The sequence below is a fragment of the Solea senegalensis genome, linkage group LG5, assembly GCF_019176455.1.
Source record: "Solea senegalensis isolate Sse05_10M linkage group LG5, IFAPA_SoseM_1, whole genome shotgun sequence".
Classification (NCBI taxonomy): Eukaryota; Metazoa; Chordata; class Actinopteri; order Pleuronectiformes; family Soleidae; genus Solea; species Solea senegalensis.
The window spans coordinates 8,719,703-8,742,843 of record NC_058025.1 but is presented as its reverse complement, the minus strand read 5'-3'; the positions used below and the strand labels follow the sequence as shown (position 1 = coordinate 8,742,843).

Sequence of the window (23,141 nt, the reverse complement as noted above, 5' to 3'; positions counted from 1 at the left end):
GGACGGCAGGATAATATTTTGTTACTGCTGCCTTTGTGCTGTGCTGTGTGTTCTCGTATTTGTTACCACTTTAGGACCTTTTCTGGAATAAACACCTGACCTTGTCAGGACCAGTAGGGGGCAGAGCCTCATTTGTAAAGAACCGGTTAAGTTCAGGGCTAAGATTTGAATTGAGATTAGTTTACGGTGAGGTTCAGGCATTATCTGATTAGGGTTACGATTAGGGATAAGGCCAAATAAGCCAAATGAATGTAAGTCATTGAGGGTCCTCAAAAGGATAGCTGTTTGAACCTGTGTGTGTGTGTGTGTGTGTGTGTGTTTTGTATTCACACCAACCTGACCCTGGAAAATGCCAGCAGTTGGCTTTAGCACCAGTGCTAATTATCTAGAAACACTGTCCTTTAAATGTAACCTACACATGCAAACTGTATTGTATATGCTCTTACACACACAGAGATGCACACACATCCATATTTCATTTCCTGTACCTCCACGTGCAGCACTGAAAATCTATTCGAAACCTCATTTACATTAGGTCACCCATGTTGAGCAGTGCATTCCTCTTATTTTTTTGTATCTTTCCACCAGTTTCATCAAATTAATACAGACAGCAGCAGTTTCTGGAGAATAACTTGGTCAATTATTAATTTCCATTGATGGCTGGTGACAGTTCCTTTTGCACTGGCCACATTCATCACATTACCTCATCTCTTTTTTTCTGCTTTTTCCTGTTATAACTCTCCCCGTTCCCTCGCTCCTGCTGCCACTCTCCTTTCCGGCCATTATCACTGTAGAGTCTAAGTGAAGGAGAATAGATGGCGGAGCTTGAGGCGTTGCAGGACAGTTAGTCTGCTAGTAATGAAGAAAGTGTTTGTCGGAGCATAAAGCGCTGTGACGTTGGCCTCTGCATCCCCTCAGGCACAGACCTTTTATTGCCGACACACACACACACACACACACACGGGTGGAAACACTTCTGCATCCCATGCGTGTGTGATGGAGAGAGCAAGTGATGGAGAGAGTATTTATACGTGTACGGGAGGTTGTAATGATACTTACAGTGGACCTGCTGTTTGTCCTGCTCTGTTAAAACCGTTTAGTAACTGAGCTTGTTGTTACTCAGTTGTGTATGAATGTGTGTATTACAGATGAAACGAATACTCAATTAATCGATTATTAAATTAGTCATGAACTATTTTGATAATCAATTCATTGGGTTGAAGCTTTTTTCATTATTAAAACAAGATTTCTCATCGTTTTAGCCTCTTGAATGTTAATATGTTCTGGTTTCTTTGCTCCAAATAACAACAAAAACATTATAACTGAATCATTTTGGTTGGTGGACAAATCGAGATATTTAAGAACATTATCATTTCCAGCTTTGACAAAACGTTTTCTGATATTATGGACCGAACAACTACTTGATTAATTATATAATTGGTTAAGGAATGCACACTAGAGCTGCAACTAACGATTATTTTCATAATCAATTAATCTGTAAATTATTTTCTCTGATTAATTGAGTACTCATCTAATATGTCAGAAAATGTTGAAAAATGTTGATCTGTGTTCCTCAAACCTGGGAATGATGATATTCTTGAATGTCTTATTTTGTCCATAATCCATAATTATTCAGTTTTAATGATTTCTTTGTCAAATGTAGCAAAGAAACTGGAATATATTCACGTTTAAGAAGCTGAGAAATGAGAAACCTCTGAGTTTACATTAATAAAACACAACAAAAGAATAATACAGCTGATGAAAGATCAAATAACAATAGTCTCAGTAACAGAGACACAGCAGACAAGTCTGTTAATGATAAATAGTTAATAAACAATAGAAAAGAGTCAACGAGGGCTGGAGCTAACGATTATTTCCATAATTGATAAATCTGTTGATTCTTTTCTTGATTATTTGAGTAATCCTTTGGTCCATAAAATGTCAGAAAATGTTATGTTATAAGAACACAACTCTGACTTGTGCTTCGTTCCTCTTGTTTGGTGAGTTAAATATAAAAAGCTGGTTCAGAAAACAATCAGTTAATCTTCAGTGCTGATATTAGTCTTAAGATTTAGGTGTGTTGTTGTTGTTGTTTTCGTCCACATATCAGCTGATTATTTGTTGTTGCTGGGTGTGGTTCAGTTCGATCTTGGTCAGGAGACCACTAAAGCGAATACCTTTTTATAAAAAAAAAAACAAAACTTGCTTCTCCCCGTCATTCATCACTTTTCTCGCCGAGCATTCTCTCCTGTCAATCCGTTTTTAGTCGTTTCTGCATTTATTGCTTCCTGCTGAATCAATGAAAGTGGATACTCTCAAACACTTAACTCGCTGTTTTATTTCACCAGCTCCTGTGAGTCCTCACACTAACTGTGTCCATCTTCAGGGTCATCTCTACATGCAATTAACCAAATTTACTTCATCAATACGTGTCACTGATTTCAGTGTAGATGCCATGTATAGTTTAGGGACGGGTAATGTTATATAATCCTCATTGTGTAAATTTACTCCAGTTTCCTGTTGTGAATGTTCCATGATATCCCAGGATATGTTTTTCTGACATGGCTCTTTAATTATTAATCAAGGTTGTTTCTCATTCACATGCCTGTTTTTCCATTATCGTAGCCCCGCTTGTGATGTAACATGCTCAGGATGCTGAGTAGAGGCGTATTTTGGCATGCGTTTCCACTCTGTTGAGTAAAAACAATCAAACTCTACTATTTAACTGTATAAATCCAAAATAGCCTCTAGGGTAGTTTGGATGTGTCATGGTCAGTCAGATGCTGTGGTACGATACTGTACATTTAACACGTTTCCGAAGCCTCATCGCCAAACTGAGAGCGACAAAAAGCAGGTGAAAAAAACAGAAGTTGGAAAAAAAGAAGGAAGGAGATTGAATAGATAGTATTCTGTGTAAAACACTATGTATTACAGTATATACTATTTGAGTTGATTGTAATTTCCACTTAAGATATAGAAGGGGTGACCTTAGCACCCTCTGCTGGTCAGAGCAGGCTCAAATCTCATTGAAACTCCACCTCTGTGTGGCTTCTTCAGCACATGAGCAGGCTGACAACACAGCGCGATGCAGTCAGTTGCCTGACAGGTGGTGCAAAGGTCGTCCATGGACAGAGTCCTCAGGAGAGTCACAGAGGAGAGGACAGGAAATGGGAAGGGGGGGAAAAAAAAACGCTTCACACTGCCTTCACGAGAAAGTGGAAGGGTTGTGATGTGTTGTGTTGTGTGGGACTCCTGCAGGATTCCGTCTTCAACAGACACACATAGTCACACTTTGCCCCAGATACCAGTCGAGTGTGCAACACACACACATGAGCTGTGTTCACGCACAAGCTGTGTTCACACCTGCCCCTCTCTGCCTATGCTCTCATCGAGTGCAGCAGGCAATTCAGTGCTGCTCTGCAATAGTGTTACGCAGCGTCATCAATTATTCATTAAGGATATCTGCACTTGTTTCGGCCCTCGGCTTGATAGACGGAGAGATGGAATTCAGGGGTGAAGAGGTTAAAAACTGATATTGTTTTCACTGAAACCTCAATGAAACAGTGTATGCAGTCAATGACTTTAAAAATCTATATCTATAGATCTATACTCCCTCTATTGATTGTGCTAATGTTACTCTAATGAACATGTTACTCTTAACCTTGGACTGAATGGGTGGATAGATAGTGGTGCATCGTGCCACTTTATTAGTAGTTTAACTGCTAGTTAACACAAGTATCTAATGTTGTTGCCAGATGAGCAGGTCTGGGTATCTCACAAACTGCTGATCAGACTTGATAATGTGGTAGGTGAGTAAAGTCATACATTGGTTATTAAAGATGGAGGTTGTCCATTTTAACCTATAGCTATCACTTTTCTGGTTACAGGTGACATCTGTGAGTTTCCTTTTGCAAAACATCAACCTGGCCAAATCTGGAATCTCAAGGCCTTGAAATGGGAGATTATTTTCCTGTGATTTCCTCTTCTGTGAAATATGAATGATGTGTACCACATAACAAATGAAACGTCAATGTGTCTGTGTCTGCATCGTCTAAGCATAGATAACATTCATCTATATGATCTGTCCCTATCCTTTCTATCTAATCTGCCCCTATTTAATCTGACTAATCTGTCTTTATTTTATCTAATCTGTCATAACCTAAACTGTTCCTATTTTATTTATCTAAGATTTCCCTATTTTATTTATCTAATCCGTCCGTATGTTATCTACCTAATCTGTCTTTATATATCTAATCTGTCCCTTTGTTATCTGTCTTTATCAATCTAATCTGTTCCTATTTTATCTATTTAATCTGTCTTTATCTATTTTATATGTCCCTATTGTATCTATTTAATCTATCTTTATCTATCTAACCTGTTCTCATCTAGCAAATCTGTCCCTATCTTATTTTTCTTTGTCTATCTAATCTGTCCCTATGTTATCCATCTAATCTGTTTTTATCTAGCTATTCTGTCCCTATTTTTCCTATTTAATATGTCCCTTTTGTTATCTGTCTTTATCTAATCTGTCCCTATCTCATCTATCTAACATAGCTATCATTAATCAATCATAGGTTAAGTCTCAGTGAAGGACTCTCCAGCAGGCTGGTTGCATTCAATAAAGTCATCAAGTCTCAGATGACTCAGCTGTTTGAGGACAGACACAAATGTGAAGCTTCATTTGCCTTTAATAAGCGGAAGAACATTTTGGCTAAGAGAGGACAAGCTGACAGCGGAGGGCAGGCGGACTGTGTGTTAGGGAAGCCCCTCTGCAGTGTCCTGTCAGATGCTCTGCAGAACTCATGAATATGGACGTGTGGACGATCAATGGTGCAGGGAAAGTGACTATTAGAGCGAGAGAGGGAGAAAGACATATTTTGATTAATACACGAGGATATGGGTGCAGGACCAGGGCAACACAAATAGATACAGACTGTCTGAGTGTTTGGGAACGTTGCACACTGGCTTAGAGGAACCTTTGTATTTGCTGTCTGCAGAGGAGGGTTTTAGTGTAGTTTTAAATCGGTCTGTGTGTGTGTGCATGTGAATACTGTCAGAGTGTAGAAACACTGATTGGTGGAGGCAGTTCTGGCACTGTGTGGTCCACAGCACTGCAGGGTCATGAATGATTTAATGGCAGAAGAGGTGAGATACCACAGAGGCATTTATGTCACACAGAAGTGATTCACTTTCATGACTGAACCAATTGTTGTATCAATATTCAGAATAAATTGATTTCCCCCAGCTGTATTTATGACTATACATCTTTATATCTGGCTCAGCGCTCTGTAAGTGTTGCCGCACTTTACCAAGCAGTAGATTTCACTCCTACAGACGAGCGTTGATGTTATTCTTGCGCATTTTAGTGTAGACTTATGTAAGTTTTTAAAAAAAAAGAGCAGTTGGATAGGATCTGCAGGCCCACGTACTTGTGTGTTACGGAAATATAATTTTTCTTTCACATAGCATCATGATGGTTACATATGTTTGTAAGAACAACAATGTTGTTGCAAGTGTCAAATCTAGTTTCTGACCTTTTTGGGCTTAAAAAATTGATGTAATGATCTTTCCACACTATGTCCCTGAGCTCATATAGTATATGTTAATACTCTACATACCATAGAAAAATGGTGTTTAAAAAAGGTTATTGTGGAACTGTAGCCAGTGAGTGTGTTCATATGCATTATTGAACACAGCTTTGTTCATGTGATAGATATGTTGTGTCATGTGTGAGATCAGTTGAGCTGGCTTTGATTTTACTCCTCTTTTGTAATTGTTTACAAGTGATGCATGTGTTAAGTAATATATGTAGAGGGAAGTACCACACGACTGTTCTCACAGTCTGAGGACAACGTTTCCAGTTAAATGTGCTGATGTCATTTCCTGCTCAGACGGGATGGAGAATGGAACAGTAACTCAAAACCCAACAGTGTTAGTGCCTCAACACTTCTTTTTGTTTTCTTAGCTATGAATGAATCTCACTAAATGTGTTTTAACTTTAAAAAATGGCAAAGGAAATGTTCAGTTTTGGTTGTGGATACAAACAATGCTGTAGTGAATGTGTTTCAGAGTTGAGGGGAAAAAAAAAATACAGTGCCCATGTGCAGGCCAATGAAGGAGCATGTTACCCAGAGCGACAGTGTTGGTTATTAATGTTTTTTAATTGTTTCTGTACACAGAGGAATACGCTTTATCTGTCTTTAGCATCAACACTTTATGAAATTCATCATTCATTCATTATCTGACAACATTTAGCCATTACAGTGTATATGTATAAACTGTTATGAGGCATGCAGGACAGCGTTGTAAGAGAACATCGCTGGCGGAAGGACAATTTTGATACAACACATGAGAAGGAAATGACCAGAAATAAGACATGGCAGGATGGTGAGGATCTACTCTAGCTTGGCAATGCCTTGGCTGCTCATCCCTCTTCCATGCTCCATTTATTTAAAGCGGGATCCAATGTTGCTGCCTGAGGTTGAAACTATTTTAAAGCATTGTGTCCGGTTATAGACTTTTGTATTTCACATGCTGATGAAGCCATTTTCTGAGGCTGTTGTATACATTCAGCATTCTCAAAGCACTATGTCCTTGTCCGTTCTGGTTGGAATAGTGCAGCAAATGTTTTTTCACATTGCGATCTCCTTCATTTAACCTGTTTTTGACAAATTATACATGTTGAGTTGGGTTAGGATCAGAGGCTATTGCTCTATGACTTCAATGGGAGGCTTTGTGTCCTCTAAAATGTCATTCAAGATTCAAGTGCATATGACATATGACATATGTGCATATGACATTCAAGTGTTTATTGTCATATGCACAGTAAAGAAACACGTTTCCCTGTACAATGAAATTCTTACTTTGCTGTCCACTCAAAAACACCAGCATGAAGTAGAAAAGTATAAATATACATAAGAAAAATATAAATATTACAAGAAACTAAAATAACATATATGCATAAAATAAGTGTAAACATATGCATATAAACAAGAAATAAGAACTGTACATAAAGTGAATACTGGTTGTGCAGTTTAACATATTTAAAGTGACATGTTTCAGGTTTTAAAGTGACGGTAACAGATTAAAGTGACAGTGTAACCAGGTGACAGGATTATTGTAGTCCTGTTCAGCTGTTGAGGATTCTGATGGTAGTGGGGTAAAAAGAGGGTAAAACGAGGGTAAAATAAACGATCAAATATGCACAAAAGTTTGCTTGAACTCGATCAATTATTTGACTACAGTTTGTTCAGAATCAGCTGTTTATCACAGATTGCATTCCAGTTGCAGCAAAATGTATTAAAACCAGTAGAAGCTCACCTTCAAATGATCTAAATGCGGCAAAAACGTCACTTCCAGGGAAGCCCGGCTTCTCTGGGAGTCAATGGTACCGTGGGCAGGCACAGACACTGTGCTGATGCATGATGATTGGAGGAACTGGCTGAAAGGCCGAACCACTTTTTGACTGACAGCTTTGGATAAACATACAAGGGACCGGAGTCCCATGCTTCAACGACCAGCAACTGTCACTGGATACATCACAATGCAGTGATACTTGATATCTATCTTACCATAGAATGCAAACAAGTTACAGTGCAGGTTCATAGACTGTATACAAAACATGAATGTAGTCCTAGAGTTGCATAACAAAGTAGACTTTTGAAGCCTTGAGATTCATGATTTGACAGGACAATGCTAGCTGTCAATCACAGTGATGTCCACTCATACATGCTGCACTTGTGTCTATTTTCCTCTAAAATGGAACATCCATCCATCCATCCATCCATCTTGTACCACTTTATCCTCCACATAAGGGTCACGGGGGGTCGCTGTGCCAATCTCCGCTGACATAGGGTGAAAGGCGGGGTACACCCTGGACAGTTCGCCAGTCCATCACAGGGAGACATGGAGACAAACAACCATTCACTCTCACACTCTGACAATTTGGATTGTCCATTTTCTAAAAGGGGACAATAAAGGGGACCATAAACTTCTTCAGAAAAACTGTTTAGTGACATTATAAATCATGTTGCTGTAGACTTCCATTCACACAGTTATTTATGAAATGGTGGATAGCAGCCATTTTTTATGTACAGTCAGCAGGTTTTGCTCCGTCATCCTCTTCATTCAGGTCACTTCATTCACGACCCTCATTACTTTGATAAACGCCTGAGTGTACAATTTAAATTATCTTCGTTTGCCAGAAATTGATGATAAAATTATACTTCATTTGGTATAAGTGTACAATTGTTGTTTTTTATTACCCCAGAATATGCCGTGTTAGGATCCCGGTCAACACCATGTTTTTACAACGGCCCACAAAGGACAAACTAAACATCTTTTGAGTTTTTGATGTTAACTGTAGGCTCCATAGTTTCTCCAACACACTTGTAATTCAGCTGCAACAATATACAACAACTTGGTCAATATATGTTGCTACATTTTTACACCCTGAACCTTCATTACCTATCTTGTTAGATTTGTTACACAGTGCTGCTGTTTTCTCTCACTTCAGACGAGTGAAGTCTTGATTTGTCCTCCATGTCTGACCTCTGCATAGTGATAATCTTTTACCCACACACACACATTGTGTCTCCACTTACAAACATATGTGTTTCTTCCTCTTGACCTCTCCGTCGTGTACATCTTCACTTACGATATTCTCTCCCATGACCTCTAAACCTTTCCGCACTCTCCTCTCTCTCTCGCTTTAGCACTCCTCTTTCTCTATTTCACTCTTGAGTTTTTCAATGCAAAAAATCTCTTCTCTCTGGTCCTTGAACTGACCTCAGCCTTTCCTTGTGTAGCGTCTTTGTATTTTCCCGGCTTTGACAAACCCCCTCAGGCCCCTCTCACCCATCAAATCCCAGCTGAAGTGTCCTCTTCCTGTTGCAGAGGGCTTTGCTGAGGGTTGGACACTCCGCTGTGGTTGGTTAGTTTGTCTCTGCTTTGTAGGAACATAAGTGTGTTTTTCTCAGGCCACAGGTGTGCAGTGGTGGAGAGTGTGTGTGTCTTCTCGCTGTAATAATGCAGTAGGACAGTTCATTTAGATGTTGGGCAACGAGAGGGGTTAAGAAACTGTGTTTGTTAAATACCACAAAGGGCAGGAACTGTGTTCTTAGTGGAGATTAATCAAAAAGGGCTCTTGATGATTTGATGAAAGGATTGTTTTTTTTCAGTCTAGATATGTTCCTCTAGACTTGTATCTTTAAAAGAAAACATGGTCCTAAAGGTGCATAGACGAGGTGTTCAAACAATACAAAAATACAGATTTTTATGGATTTAAAGAGAGCTGGAAACATTTTCAACACAATATATCACAATCCTTTTTAGATACAGATTTTATACTGAACAAAAACAAATGCTCTTCATTCACAGTCACATTTAGATCTTTTAAACTGTACATCCCATCATAAATCCTTCCATTTTCCTTAAAATCCTTTTCATAAAAATTGGAGGGAAAAATGTCATCCTAACGAGTCATAACTAGGTCTTGTATGGCTATTATCTTATAGTCAGAGTGATTTATTTTTAGGTGTAGAGTGGAAAAGATTCCTCAGTTAAATGACATCTTCTCACAGCAAACACTCCAAGTCTGAGTTGTAACATGTAGGTCACGGCTTCTCGGAGCATTTATGCTGATTTTTCTTTTCACCGCTTTTTCCCCGAAACAAGCGAAAAGTGATGAAAACAATGAGCAAATATCGCTCGATAATAGAGCTCGGCGTCAGCTGCAGGAAGCAGGATTTATTGATCACATATATGTGCTATGGTGGTTCAGACCTGATTGACATGTTTCCACTGCAGTGTGTAAAAGATGAGAAGTGTGGAGATTCTACCCGGTCTTACGTTTTACTTTGGTTCTGCTCTCCGTCGTCTCATCCCTTCACTTTTATCTCGTTTCATCTGTTCCGATGTCATCTTACTTTGTCAGTAGCGTCGGTTCCTCCTTCATCTCTCATGCCACACTGGTTGGTGTCACTCATCAGTGTTTCCCACTAGGCAGCTGGGTGTGGGGGGGCTGGGGATCCAAGATGGGAATTACAGAGATGAGAGATGGAGGGCTAAAAAATTGGAAGGAGGGTACGAGCAGGGAATGGCAACGTGGACGGGGAGGTGAGGAAAGCTCTGTGAAAGCAGCTTGATTGTCCACCAAAAGAATGAGCCCATGCTGCTGCTGATAAGGACGATGAAAGGAAAAATGATGGTAGTGGGTGTGCCAGTGTGGTGCTATTTTTAGAAGCATGCAGTTTGCCTGCTTTTGTATGACTGTCTTTGAAAGTGTCATTACATGGACCTCTTCATTTGTCCCTGTCCTCTGCACAGGTTCTTTTATATACAAGGGTGTATATAAAGGCATGCCCGTGTGTGTGTGTGTATGTTTATAAGGTCCTGTCCTATTGTGCACATGGGTTTGGGTTTAAGCCACGTGCCGTTTATGCTGACTACAGAGTAAGGAAAGCGCTGCAGTAAGGAACTCGATGTGCCCTCTTCATGTACACACAGAAAATGGCTTTTCAACAGCTGTGTGTGTGTGTGTGTGTGTGTGTGTGTGTGGGGACATGTCATTAGTAAGCTGTGTGGACCATTGTGACCTTGTGAGGACAGTTTGGCTGGTTCAACTGGTTTCAGTGTTAGAATTAGGTTTAGTTTAGGTTTTGGTTAAAGGTTAGGCATTTAGTTGTGATGGTTAAGGTTAGAGTTATGATTGGGTTAAGGGTAGGCACTTAGTTGTGATGGTTAAGGTTAGGTTAAGGGGCCAATGATGTGTCCTCACTAAGATAGAAAAACTAAGAGAAAAACTAATTTGTGTGTATTGGTGATTGAGGTGCAACAGTGGTGTGTGTGTGTCAACTCTGCAGATACATGAGTGTGGAAGAAGTGCACAGTCATGGAAAGACACTGTTGATGCACCCAGCTGTGACAGAAATGTGTCATTTTGATTTTGGCAAGGTTGATTGTGGAAATGTGTTTCTGTTTCTTGAGGCACAAACTAACTATAGCTTCTCATTGGGAATAAAAATGGCTAAAGAATTTAGATGTTAATGCAGTTTGCAGTGTTCACATTGACATCCTTCTCATCTCCTCTCTTCCCACACTGCTCTGCTATAAATTGATTAAGTATCTGTATTTTTATCCCCGGCACTACAACACATGTGTTCATACAGTGTTCATGCTCAAAAAACCACACACAAATCTATACTTTTGTCATCGACTGCACGGCAGCCACACTGAAACCAAGCCCAGCCTCATGATTGAGTTTCTCTGTGGGCTGAGTCAGCAACTAACTCAAGGAGAGAGGGAAGGAGAGAAGAAAGGAAGGAAAAAGAAGAGATTTATACATGTTTGTTTTTTTTCTTAAGGTCATTACATTAACTTCACAAGCTTTTGCTGCTTATCATTTTCAAATCTCATCTCAATGCATCAGCCATCATACTGATTTTAGACAATACTGTTGTTCCTCCCTTTTATAATATATATATATATATATATATATATATATATATGTATGTATGTATGTATGTTGAGGTCCCCAATGCATCTTGGGTGAAAGATGCCTTTAAATACAATGTATACAATGTTTGGATGTGGACAGGTTTAATGCCTCGCCTCTCACCCTCAGTGTCTGCTGCCATTTTCCCTTTACATCCTGAGAATATTATCCTCCAGAGTCAATATCTCCTCTGTGAATCTAATCAAGGATCATGGACTTTTGTCTTATGCAGCAGCAGCCGAGTCTTCATGTTACAGCACTGCAGCGTGTTGCTGCCGCTGCTGCTGCTGCTGCTGCTGCTGCTGCTGCTGCTGCAGTGTGAAGTGTCTCAGGGTTGCCTCTTTAAAATTCCAGACTGGTTTATAGTTAGGGTTTTTGAATTACAACGCCATCACTTTTACCCATCAAAGTCTCTGTTGACCTCCGGTGCCTCATGTAGGATAATTACCATATTTGTATGATAATTTAGACAACATGGCAAATATGAAACAAATCTGTCTTACAAATCCAAATTTTGTGCTATTTCATATTTAATTAATATTAAATAGTATCTTATATGCCCGGACATATATTTCTTCACAGTGCATCACAAAAACAAATTAACTAATAAACGTGTTTTCTGGAATTATTTAAACCGTATGACAACATTCTATACAATAGTATCTGGGACAATACTTTTAATGTTTCACATCTGGCAACTAGAGCCGGCTCTAGACGTAGACTATAGGCGGTCACCTAGGGTGCCATCTACTGGAGGGGGTGCCCAAGACCACAAAGAAAATATATATGTATGTATATATATATATATATATATATATGAATAAAATTCCGCCCATCATTTCAGTTATTATAGGATAGCAGCTTTAGGCTACATCAGCTAATATTAGCCTTGTGAATCTCAAACCAAACTGTCATTCAGGTGAGATTGTGGGTAACTTTGATTGTTTAAACAGGGAAGGTAAAAAAAACAACAATAGTATTACACTCATAGTATTACTCTGATAAAACTACAATACTTGGAATAAGAAAACTACAAAGTTCTTCAATTGTTGGTCAATCTTAATATGTGCAGGTTTACATCTCCAGGGTGTTTGTATACATACATTTATACACATTTACATACAGGTGTGAATGGTGCAATGGTTTATTACCACAGCAAAGAGGCTTAATGAGCTTTACCTGTATTCATGTGAGAGGAAGCTTCAGTTTTTCTGTCCCAGGAGGAAACGGCAGAGAGTGAGAGTACAGCTGTGATAGATGACCAGCACAACCTCACGCTCTCTTCTGCCAACTGCTCTGCACTGTGATACATATAATACACTGCACAGTTTGCTGCCATACATACGTCATGATACAAACATAAAGTCATTCAGCTTCTGCTGCAGGTTTGGCCCATTAATCCCTCATTACCTCAGCTGTTAGTTGAAAATCAGAATTATAACAGACACAATGCATGCAATTATTAGTATATTAATAGTTAGGACAATCTATATGACCCTGTAACCTCCCACACCCTGTGTTTTTGTTTGTATTAAGGCTAAAAAACTTAATTTAAGTTATTACAAATCTAAAACAGTAACTATTGAAGTGAAGCTTAACAGTAACTATTGAACTGAAGCTTGACCTTCAAGGTTTATATTGCAAATTGTATCACCGACTATGTCAACAAAAAAATAAAAATTGCAGTTAGATATTTGTCACAAACCTTTCAGCCCTACTTTGCATTTCATAGAAATCTTTTAATCCGTTCTCCATCAGGTCTGTTTTTTTATTCAGTGTTTGTCAGAATCATTTCTCACACCTTTTGTACCAGCACGTATTGTTTGCCCGTGTATTATTACAAGTCTAATGTGAGGCACAGACACATGTTGGGTTTGTGTTTTTCTAAAGCAGATGATGACCTCGGGCTCTTCAGTGACAAAACGATTACTTGTGTCACCTCGACACGACTAATCTTATTGGCGTTTGCAGTTTGCAGACATGGAGCTCAGTGTTTGCCCCACTACACCCTGCGCACTGATTATCAGTGGACTGTAACACATTTCGTCCAGTAGTGTGATAGTAGTGCCCTGGTTTCAAGACCTAGATGTATTGTCCCCACTGATATTTGCGATATACAGCAGCTGTTCCTGTTGGGTTTTTATTTTGGGCATGGCTCTTTCGCCACGCTGATTAAAGCATTCGACGCTCACGCTACGTGTGGCGGGGTCCGCTTGTGAGTCTGGTTTTGGCGGTTCTGCCGAAATCGTTGACGTATAATCCACCGGCTGCTCTGTAATGCCATGTGCACGGCTCTACGCTGGCCCCCGTACAAAAGAGCAGACCTGAAAAGCACCATAATGAGGCACCGGGTGAAAGAAAAGGCATGTCTCTTTCCATTTCTCTGAGCGAAAAAGAAAAGAGCAACATAAAAGAATAGATGACAAGAAAGAAAGATGAACATAAGCCCCTTAAATCCAGGTTTTTGGCTGCGCTGTCTCTTTGAGTTTATCTGTTTTTTCATGCATGTGTTTTATTATGGTAATGGTAAAAAGTAGTCTGGAGCACTTTTCTATGGAAATAGTAGAAAAATGGGGGGCGGCTGCACCTAAATGTCACTGATAAAACACATAAAGAAATTTTAAACTCCCTCACCCTCGTACTCTGAAACACTGAAACATGAAAACATTTTTCACACCATGTCATGTCAGAGTTCAGCGACAGTAAACACTGGCATTTTATTCAACAACAAAAACGTTTCTTCTTCTCTTTCATCTACTGTTCTTCTTAAGAGCACTTAAGAGAAAAAAAATGTCCTGTTAATTTTCTTGCATAAAGTTAACCTATGTCATTAGCAGCTCCTCTAAACCCTCTTTAGTGAAAACAGACTCCTCAGCGTTGTGTCCCTGGACAATACAGGTATTCTATGGGGAGAAAAAAGAGGGCAAACAGAGCCGGGGAACAGAGGAGCTTGTACTTGTGAACATCAAAGCGCTCGGTCCTGTGTGAGCCGTGAGGTTAATCTCTCTGCTTTAATGACCACTGACCTCCTCCACAGGCTCTGAGCATGAGATGGTGACAGAATAAGGCGAGGAAGTGACTGAATAACAGGAGCTCTTGAATATGTAATGCAGTCCAGGACATTGGCCCCTGTTATAATCTATGGTGAAGTCTGGTGTTAAGCAAATATGCTGCTGAGTATCTACACATGTTACTCTTTTCCATATATTAGTTAGATATTGGGAGTCCTTGGCCGATTACAGATATATATATATATATACATATACATATATATATATATATATATATATATATATATATATATATATATATATATATATATATATATATATATATATATACATACATATACGTCTTTCTTTTGTCCAACTGCAGAGGTCATTTAGTCTTTTGTGGTGAAATTAACTTAATATTTTTCATACTCATGACGCAACAGATGCGGATATAAAATATCTTTATTGTGCAAAATGAAAAAGCATCGAAAAAATAATAGCTGTAGGGGGCGCTAGCATAGAAGTCAACGAGGTAGCAGCTTTTTCATCCTACTTGTTCAGCAGACGAAGTCATATCGGCAGATCTTTGAGTGTTTGCCAATATCTGATAATACATTTTAAAGCCAATATCGTGCTGATACCGTGCCGATAATATCATGCATCCTTAACAGTAATGGTGCTCACGCCTCTTTTTCCCAAGTCCATCGGGGAACTATCGTAGCCTTTGTATACTCTTCCATTCCCCCACTTTCACTGCTGTTTCCTAGTTGTTGGTTTATGCATCACTTTATGTCGGTGGAGCCTGTCTTTGTTTTCCTAGTAAGCTTGTGCTTCAAAATTATAAACTCAAAATCATGCAAAATAATCGCAAGATGGTGAAGTCACGTTAAATCACGTGAGTTTCTCTGAGATCCCAAATCCCTGGAATCTCCTCCTGTGTGTTCCTGCGTCTTGACTGGATCGTCTAGTCTGTGCCTTTCGTAGGATTTAAACATTGAAAATTGGTCACAAAGTTTGTCGTGTCTGTGGTCACCCATGTTTTTTTTTTTAAAAATCAACCAGATTTGAAAATCCTCCAGTGTGGTTCGCAGGCTTAATGAAGACGAGTGGAGATGCAGGTAAATGTGAAGTTGACAGTGAAGGATGAAGAAGATGAGCCGCACATGCTCAGTCGTACTGAACATGCAGAGAGTGACTAACATGAAGCCAGATGGAGAGTTAGTCAGAGAGTGAACGAGAGAAAAGGTCAAGGTGAAAAGTGGAGGTGGCTGCAACATCATTTTTTATCCCAGCTGGTGGTTCCACCTCTGGCTCCGGATTCTGATGGAGCTCAGGCTGGTTGCTGCCACGGGCTGTATATAAAATTGTCATAGACTTTCAGTTGCAAAATGAACTTTCGAAACATCACCTGCAACTAAGCAGCTATTGGACCACGCCAGCTGTCACACTGGTACCCAGTGCGAGTCTCTCAACTGGTGCTATACTTTATTTGTTTCCCTCCAGACATCCATCCATTTTCTACCACTTGATCCTCCACATGAGGATCGTGAGGGGTGCATAATTACAATATTGACAATATATGCTATTAAAGAACAGCTGAAGCCAGTGATTCATTTCTCAGAAAAATACGCCCGGCCAGTTTCCAGTTCAGTCCATACAACCCTAACCCCAAACACGTTGGCACTCGAGCAGAAAGGGAGCAAAAAAACATGTACAATTCATTGTAAAATGTTACAAATTAAATTACAATTCGGCTCATTTTCCCATAGACGTGGACTTCTTTTTGCAAGCATTGGAGTCGCCCCCTGGTGGCTGCTCAATATATTTCACTTCCTGATGTACGTCGCTGAGTGAACCGTCCTTTTTTTTTTTTCCACCGCCTGTTGCCCCCTGGTGGCTTACTGCCTTCTTCTTTCCTACTTCCTGGGCTTCACTTTTCAAACTAGATGACTTTTCATTTTCATATACAGTCTAAAGCCGCTGCTGCTGCTGCTGCTGCTGCTGGACACTGAGCTGGCAGCTCTCTGTCATGCATTATTGATCAGGCTGTGAACTGGAGAACTCTCATCTTCATTCTCACTGTGTCATCTCTTCACTGTTCCACCGCGATCAGCCACAACTGAAAAACACTGGTAACAGGTTTTACTGTTGTGGCTGTGTGTTTTTGATTTAGTCAAACTCAAACATTTTAGATGAGTCTGAATGAATTATTTCCAAAACAGGACATTTTGTGTGTGATCTACATATACCTTGTGTATATAGTGCTGATCTCTCACCCATGTCATGTTCCGTTGTCAATGTCATTTTATTGTGAAAGTTCCCCTCTTATTTTGAAGTCCTTTTCGTCCCTTGTCTTTGTGCACTTTACTTGACTGTACTTTACTGTGATTACCCAACCTGTTTCACCTGTGTCTTGTTCGTCACAGCTGATTCCTCAGGATATTTAACCACTCCCCCTTCCTTTGTCTGGTTATGAGTTTGTCTTCGTCCGTCGCCAATTCAACACGTTGTTTTTTGAGCGCTCGCCTCCATTTTTATGGTTCGCAGTTCTGTGGATTATTTGCACGTGCGTGCTTCTGTGACTCTTGGTCCACGTTGATCTCAAATGTCTACAAACTAAAAATATTTAGATTTATTTGTCATATGGAGCAAAGAAAATTTAATTATTGCCGATTAAGAATAATCATTGCAGCCACATATTTTGTTTTTTATCGCTATTTGAACTCGACGTTTAAATCTGACCTCTTTCAGGTATTGTACTCAGTGTGAGCATATTTCTCCTCTTTAATCACCCTCACGTGCAGCAAACATCCCCCATGCTTTCCCGATGTGTTCAGTGAAGTCGTATTGAAATGAGACCTGGAGACCTGTTAAATCAGGTGTGATATTAAGAAGAGAGCACTCTTGTTCTCTCTCAGTGAAGATGCTATCTTGTTGTATATTTTTTTCCCCCCCTCAGGACTTGAATTATTTAGTACTTGTCCATTTAGTTTACATACTGTGTCAGCCTTTTACAAAGAACACGGCCTGGGGTTGGCCTAGTTTGACTCATGACATGAAAGCTTGATTACTTGAGGTTTGACGATAATGGACGTGAAAGAGGACAATCGAGAGAGGAGTGGACACACACAGTTGGACGAAAATAAACCGGACCTGATGAATAGGTGTTTTGAAAAAGGTGCTTTGACGGTAATCCTGGCATTTGTATATTGCGGCTACCTCTGTTTTCATGGAGAGGGGAGTGTGAGTTATGGAGGCAGTGCAGATCCACTGAGCAACACAGAGCTCTCCTCTCCCTGTGGAGCACTTACTCTAATGAAAGCTCTATGCACACCGCTCCTCCTTTCAGTGAAACCCAGTAGCTCGACCAATTATAAACTGTAGTATTCCACATATCATAATAAGGACAATGATAATGTCAATAGTATAGGCAACCCACTGGTCATTTATTTAAATGAATGATCAATAAGCATCAAATATCAGTTGGGCGGGGGGGGGGAATAAAAAAATACCCTTAAGTATCAGTTCCGGCCGTTTGTCTCCATTTGCACATACGTTTCGCATTATTTACAGTTTTTCTTGATTTGTTGAATGATCTCGAGGTTGTTTTAAAGAAAGTGATTTAAGAATGACAAGTGAAAAGTCTATAACCTCATAAAAAAGAAAGAAAAAAGGGTCATATTGTTCTGTAGCAGCAGCAACACGACAGGCCATTTACTGCTGGGTTCAAATTAAACAGGGAGCCAATGGGAGCTGAGCTCCCGTAAAAAGGGGTTGGGCTCCCATGAAGGTCGTAAAATTGTACATCTGTGGGGGTTGTTAAAATATAACCGATAAAAACACTTTTTATTATTATTTTAATCACAAACAATGTAGTTTTTTTAATGCATGTTGTATAATTTACAGAAACAAGATAATCAGATTGATAGAAACATGTTTTACAATAAAACTACAACATTGCCCGTAAATGACCTGATATAATGACGGCTGCTTTTTAGAGACCCCCACAAACATCAGATTATAATTCAAACCCTGATTTACTGCACTTTTTTCTGTCCCTATTGCCCTTTTTTCTGTTTTTTTCTCTAAGTGATTTTGTTTCTTGTTCCAGTAAGTGCAACTTTCTCCCTGTAGTTAATTCCCCTGCTCCTGCAGAAACGATCATACATCAGCATTCAACTAATGACGCTTGTGACGAATGAAACGCCTAGAAACCCTTGTTATGTGATGTTTGAGTGGTGCCCTGTTCTCAGTGGATTACTCTCCTATCATTCTTCCACTTCTCTCTCTCTGCTGTGTTTGATATGAGACTCTTTGGCTTGTGCTGCTCTGTCTCTCTGTCTTCGGTGACACTGTGAAGAATGTGGAGGGATAACAGTAGACCTACTCAGGAGGCCACGAGGAAGGGCAAAATGCTGTGTCCTTTTCTTTCCCTGCCGTACATGTCACACATTGGTTGTTTTATGCTGCTCGCTTGCTCCCCAAATGCCAAGAGTCTGCTAGTTAGTTGTCCAGAGAAGACGACTCTTATCCTTTTATCCCCTTTAATCTGCAATGTTACGGTTTGAGTCCATTCACTGCCTAGTTGCTCCAGGAGGCTCCACAGAAAATGGCCTGTTATGGCTCTTATCAGCACCTCTCGCTCCCCCTCTGCCTCACCCTCTTTCCACCCCCTCCTCCTCCACCTCTTCACTCCTCTCTGCCTGTCATCACTGGCCGTCTGCTACTTAATCCAATTATTCTTTTAAGCTGACACGCTCTGTAACTCACCGCAAACTCTCTCCTGACGCCGCAGTGCAGCACGTATAAACGTGCACAAACTCCACAGAGTCACACGCACGGGCAGCGTTACTACCGACAGTTCTCACAGATGAAGGTCACGGAAAGTGCAAATCCCAGTTAAAAAAGATGAGCAAATGCAGCAGATCCACTGTTGTACATTTAAGTTGTCCCCTTCAGCAGCTTGTTTAGTCTATTTTAGGACATCCTAGCAGATGCTGTGGCCTCTGCTGTCTCTGTCTGATTCACTGTACCCTTGCGGTGACTCCCTCTGTTTCCATGCGTTGTCCTCCACTTCTCTGTGATGTGCGATGTGTTGACCACCGCATGCGTTTGCGCTCACGTCAAACATCACCTGACAAAAAAAACAAACAAACCCTGTCTCCCCTTGTGATTTACCCAAGACCTTGTGAATGTGTCTTGTGGGAATCAGATGTCTTCTCAAGTGTTGGAAAAATTTTCGAGACATATTTCTAATCTCTTCCTCGCTTCTTACGTAAAGCTCTAGTGCAAAGGTGTCAAACCTGAGGCCTGTGGGGCACATGCAGCCCTCCGATCGATTTCATGTGGCCCACCACAAGTTATAAAGGAGCTATTTCTGTTTTAAAAGATACAATTTGTGTCATAAATAAATTTTTATTGTCATTTAACACAGACTTATATTTTGAGCTTCTCTGAAATATCGTTCATTACAGATATTTCTGTTGTGATATCAATGATGGAGTATCTTGATGATGATTGAATAATTGCCTTTTCTGTTCATCTCCTGACCAGATTGGATACTTGGTAGCCTCCAAGGTCATTTGAGTTTGAGACCCCTGCTCTAGTGTGTAACTGCTATTGTCCCTCCTGAGGAATGACTGACAGTAGTTGTGTTTCCATTACACCTAGAAATGCACAAAACAGGATGTCGCAAGTCTAAATTTCATAAGCGGAAACACCTGCAGGAAGCAATTGTACTTTGTGACTATAATGGAAACACATTATGTGACTATAATGGCTTATGTGTAGCTGATCAGCATCAAGACCACTCAGGAATCAGTTATCCAGTCAAAGAATTGAACAATTCAACAATTGAATCCGTGGTCTCTTCTTACCATTTTTCTTCGTACTTCAACTTGTTGCAGTGTCACTGTTCTAGTTCACTGTTGTTTTGATATAAAACTAATCACTTAGTGCAGGAGTGTCACTGGGAGAAACAAAGTGTCAACACACCGCTATGCTGAGAAACACACAGTGTTATGTGGAGCCTTAATCAGCTTTGAGTGAACTCATTTGGCAAAGGCTTGAGTTCATTTATATTTAAACATTACTCACTGCAGCACTCACAAGTACAAATGTGTTGTAATCTTTATAAAAATATCCTCACGTTCTGTATCTGAACTCTTGTATTTATTTCCGTTAGAAGCAGTCGACACTTTTTGTCCCTCAGTCATCAGTTCATGTGCTAAACGGTCCCTGGGTGTGAAATAAATGTTGTGTTGTGCGGCGTTAAACTTATGACAGCTCGCATCGCTGCATCTTAAAAACTAAAAACGCAAGCACACAAAATTGATGGCGTAATGCAGACGGCGAACACGCCGTCGCGGACGTGACAAGTTAATTATTAATCCCTGGAAGTTCTGAGATTTTTTTTTTACCTCGGAGCAAAAATTGACGAAGTCAAGTGTTTCTGCTGCGGCGAAGGCAGCGAGTGACACAAAAGCAGCTGCGGTTTGTTGTTTTTGGTGCTGACGTGACAAATGTGTGCGTGTGTGTGTGAGGGTGACCGAGACTACGCTTGGCTATTGTAGTTGTTTTGATCTGAATCAGAGCTGAGAGAGTCTGACCAGACTTGCTTTATGACTGTCTGTCTTTCTCTGTTGTCTGTTGTCTGTCTGTAAGTCTGTCTGCAGGGGGAGTTTTGGGTGACGCTTGTTTATTGCTGGTCTGATTTGCTGAGAGGAGGCAGTTGTGATCTGGTTCTTGTCTGGAGTTCACAGCCTTTGGTTGGCTGTTTTATTTTTCCTGTTCCTATTATTGAACCTTTATTGAACCAGGTTGGTCCCATATTGAGGTCAAAAGATCTGGCCAAGAGGGCAGCAGCATAATTACATTTAAAAACAGCTGAAATTAAATTTAGAGCTTTGAACTCATTCAGTGAAATGAGGGCTTGAATGTGAAGTTCAGATTGTAATTTGTTCCATGTATTAGGTGCTGAAAATCAGTTTACGTCATACTTTTGGCACTTTCATAGATTGGAGATTGTGACTTTTTAAAAGTGTTCATCCATGAACAGCTTGAAAACAGTTGAGTTGGAGTCGTCTGTCTCTCATTCTCTCTTACTTAGACTATGTGTCACTGTGAAAGTCTTTGTCCTGTGATGTTGAAGATGATATTCTGTGTGTCTAAATGTGAATTCTGGGTAAGTAAGTGGGCTACACTACTACATTCTCGTGCCCTCACGCCACTTGCACAAGCGCGATGTGAAGGACTCGCTCCACCACAGTTACAGTTACTCATCTGTGAGCCACAAACCATCAACACCAGATCGTCCTCCATCACATCATCAGTGTGGCGTCGGCCAGCGGTCGACACTGTATGTGTGATGTTCTCATCCACTACTCATAGCACTCATCCAAAACTGACCTCTTTCATGCAGGGGGGGGATTTTCCTCTTGTTTTTTTGTGGTGGGAGGGAGAGGGTGGGTTCTACGCGACAGGTGGGATCGCGGTACGGTGGGTCAGGATGCGGTGGTACCTCCTCCTGCCCCTCCCTCCTCGCTCCTCCACCTCCTTTTATCTCAGAAATGTTCACCTGTTCGTCTTTAAAACCTTCTCATTTCCTTGCCATTTATTTCCCCTGTCCACTCTTCTTGTCGCTCTCTCCTCTCTCTCTCTCTCCCCCCCTCTGCCCTTCCTATTCTGTCTCTCCATCTTGCTGCTTCTTACTGTTGCGATTAACTGGGCTCTGTTTTTATGTCGTATGTCCTTTTAGGCCCACGCCGTGCATCGCTGGCTAATCGATCAGGACAGTAGTGTGAGCTCTGAGATGCCGGATGGCCAAGGAGTATGGCACTATGATGATGAAGTAAATATCAGCAACACGTATATCTGGCTTTTCCTATTTCTATATCTCTATATATATCTATATGTATATATATATATTCTGTATTTATGACCATTCTGTATTTGTCACTTGAAGTTTGTGTCACTGTTGTTGCTCCTCTGTTGTTTTTTATCTTTATTACCTCTTGTTTTTGTGGTGTGTTGCTTATGGTATTGTAGTTTCTGGTTCCTTTGACCTTCTAGTGTTGCTGTTGTGCTGTGAGCTGATTCAGTCAGGTTTCATGGGATTCAAGGCTAGAGCTTTTTCTATGTTCCTGTCCGTGCTCGATGTATCGTACTAACTCGCCAATTTGAGTTCTTTTCATTTGGTGGTGGTGGTTGTTGTTGTTTTTTGCTTTTTCCTTTTTCTTTTGTTGTTGTTTTAGTTACACACATTTATATTTATGTATATATACATAACCTGAGTGTGTCCGTATTTATATTCACATCGATATCAGTGTCTTTGATTCCTCTGAAGTTATTGTTGACAAGCAGCATATTACATGGCAAGAGTCCACCGGCAAAATCTAGCCCTGACATCATTTACATAGACGATACAAGTTTCATGGACATTCGCGCTTTTCCTCAAACTGCCACACAACGTATTTCACACTGCACAGGATAACAGTAGTGTTAACAGACACTAGTCCACGTATTTTTCCTGTGGGTTCTTCTGGTTTATAAAGTATGCTTGTCATGTGTACCACTGTGTTCATGTGTGGGATTAAGTCGAAGCGTGTGTGTGTGTGTGTGTGTGTGTTTTAACGTGGGAGAGCAACAGTGAAAGA

General features: G+C 40.3%; 1 protein-coding gene across 1 annotated transcript in view; it reads left to right on the top strand.

The window, feature by feature from the left end:
• Window positions 1-23,141, top strand: part of LOC122769842 (ankyrin-1-like) — a 90,657-nt gene that overhangs the window by 13,821 nt on the left and 53,695 nt on the right. The window contains exon 2 of the mRNA XM_044026715.1: window positions 22,244-22,336. Coding sequence (XP_043882650.1) covers window positions 22,244-22,336 — 93 coding nt within the window. The remainder of the gene's footprint in view (window positions 1-22,243; window positions 22,337-23,141) is intronic.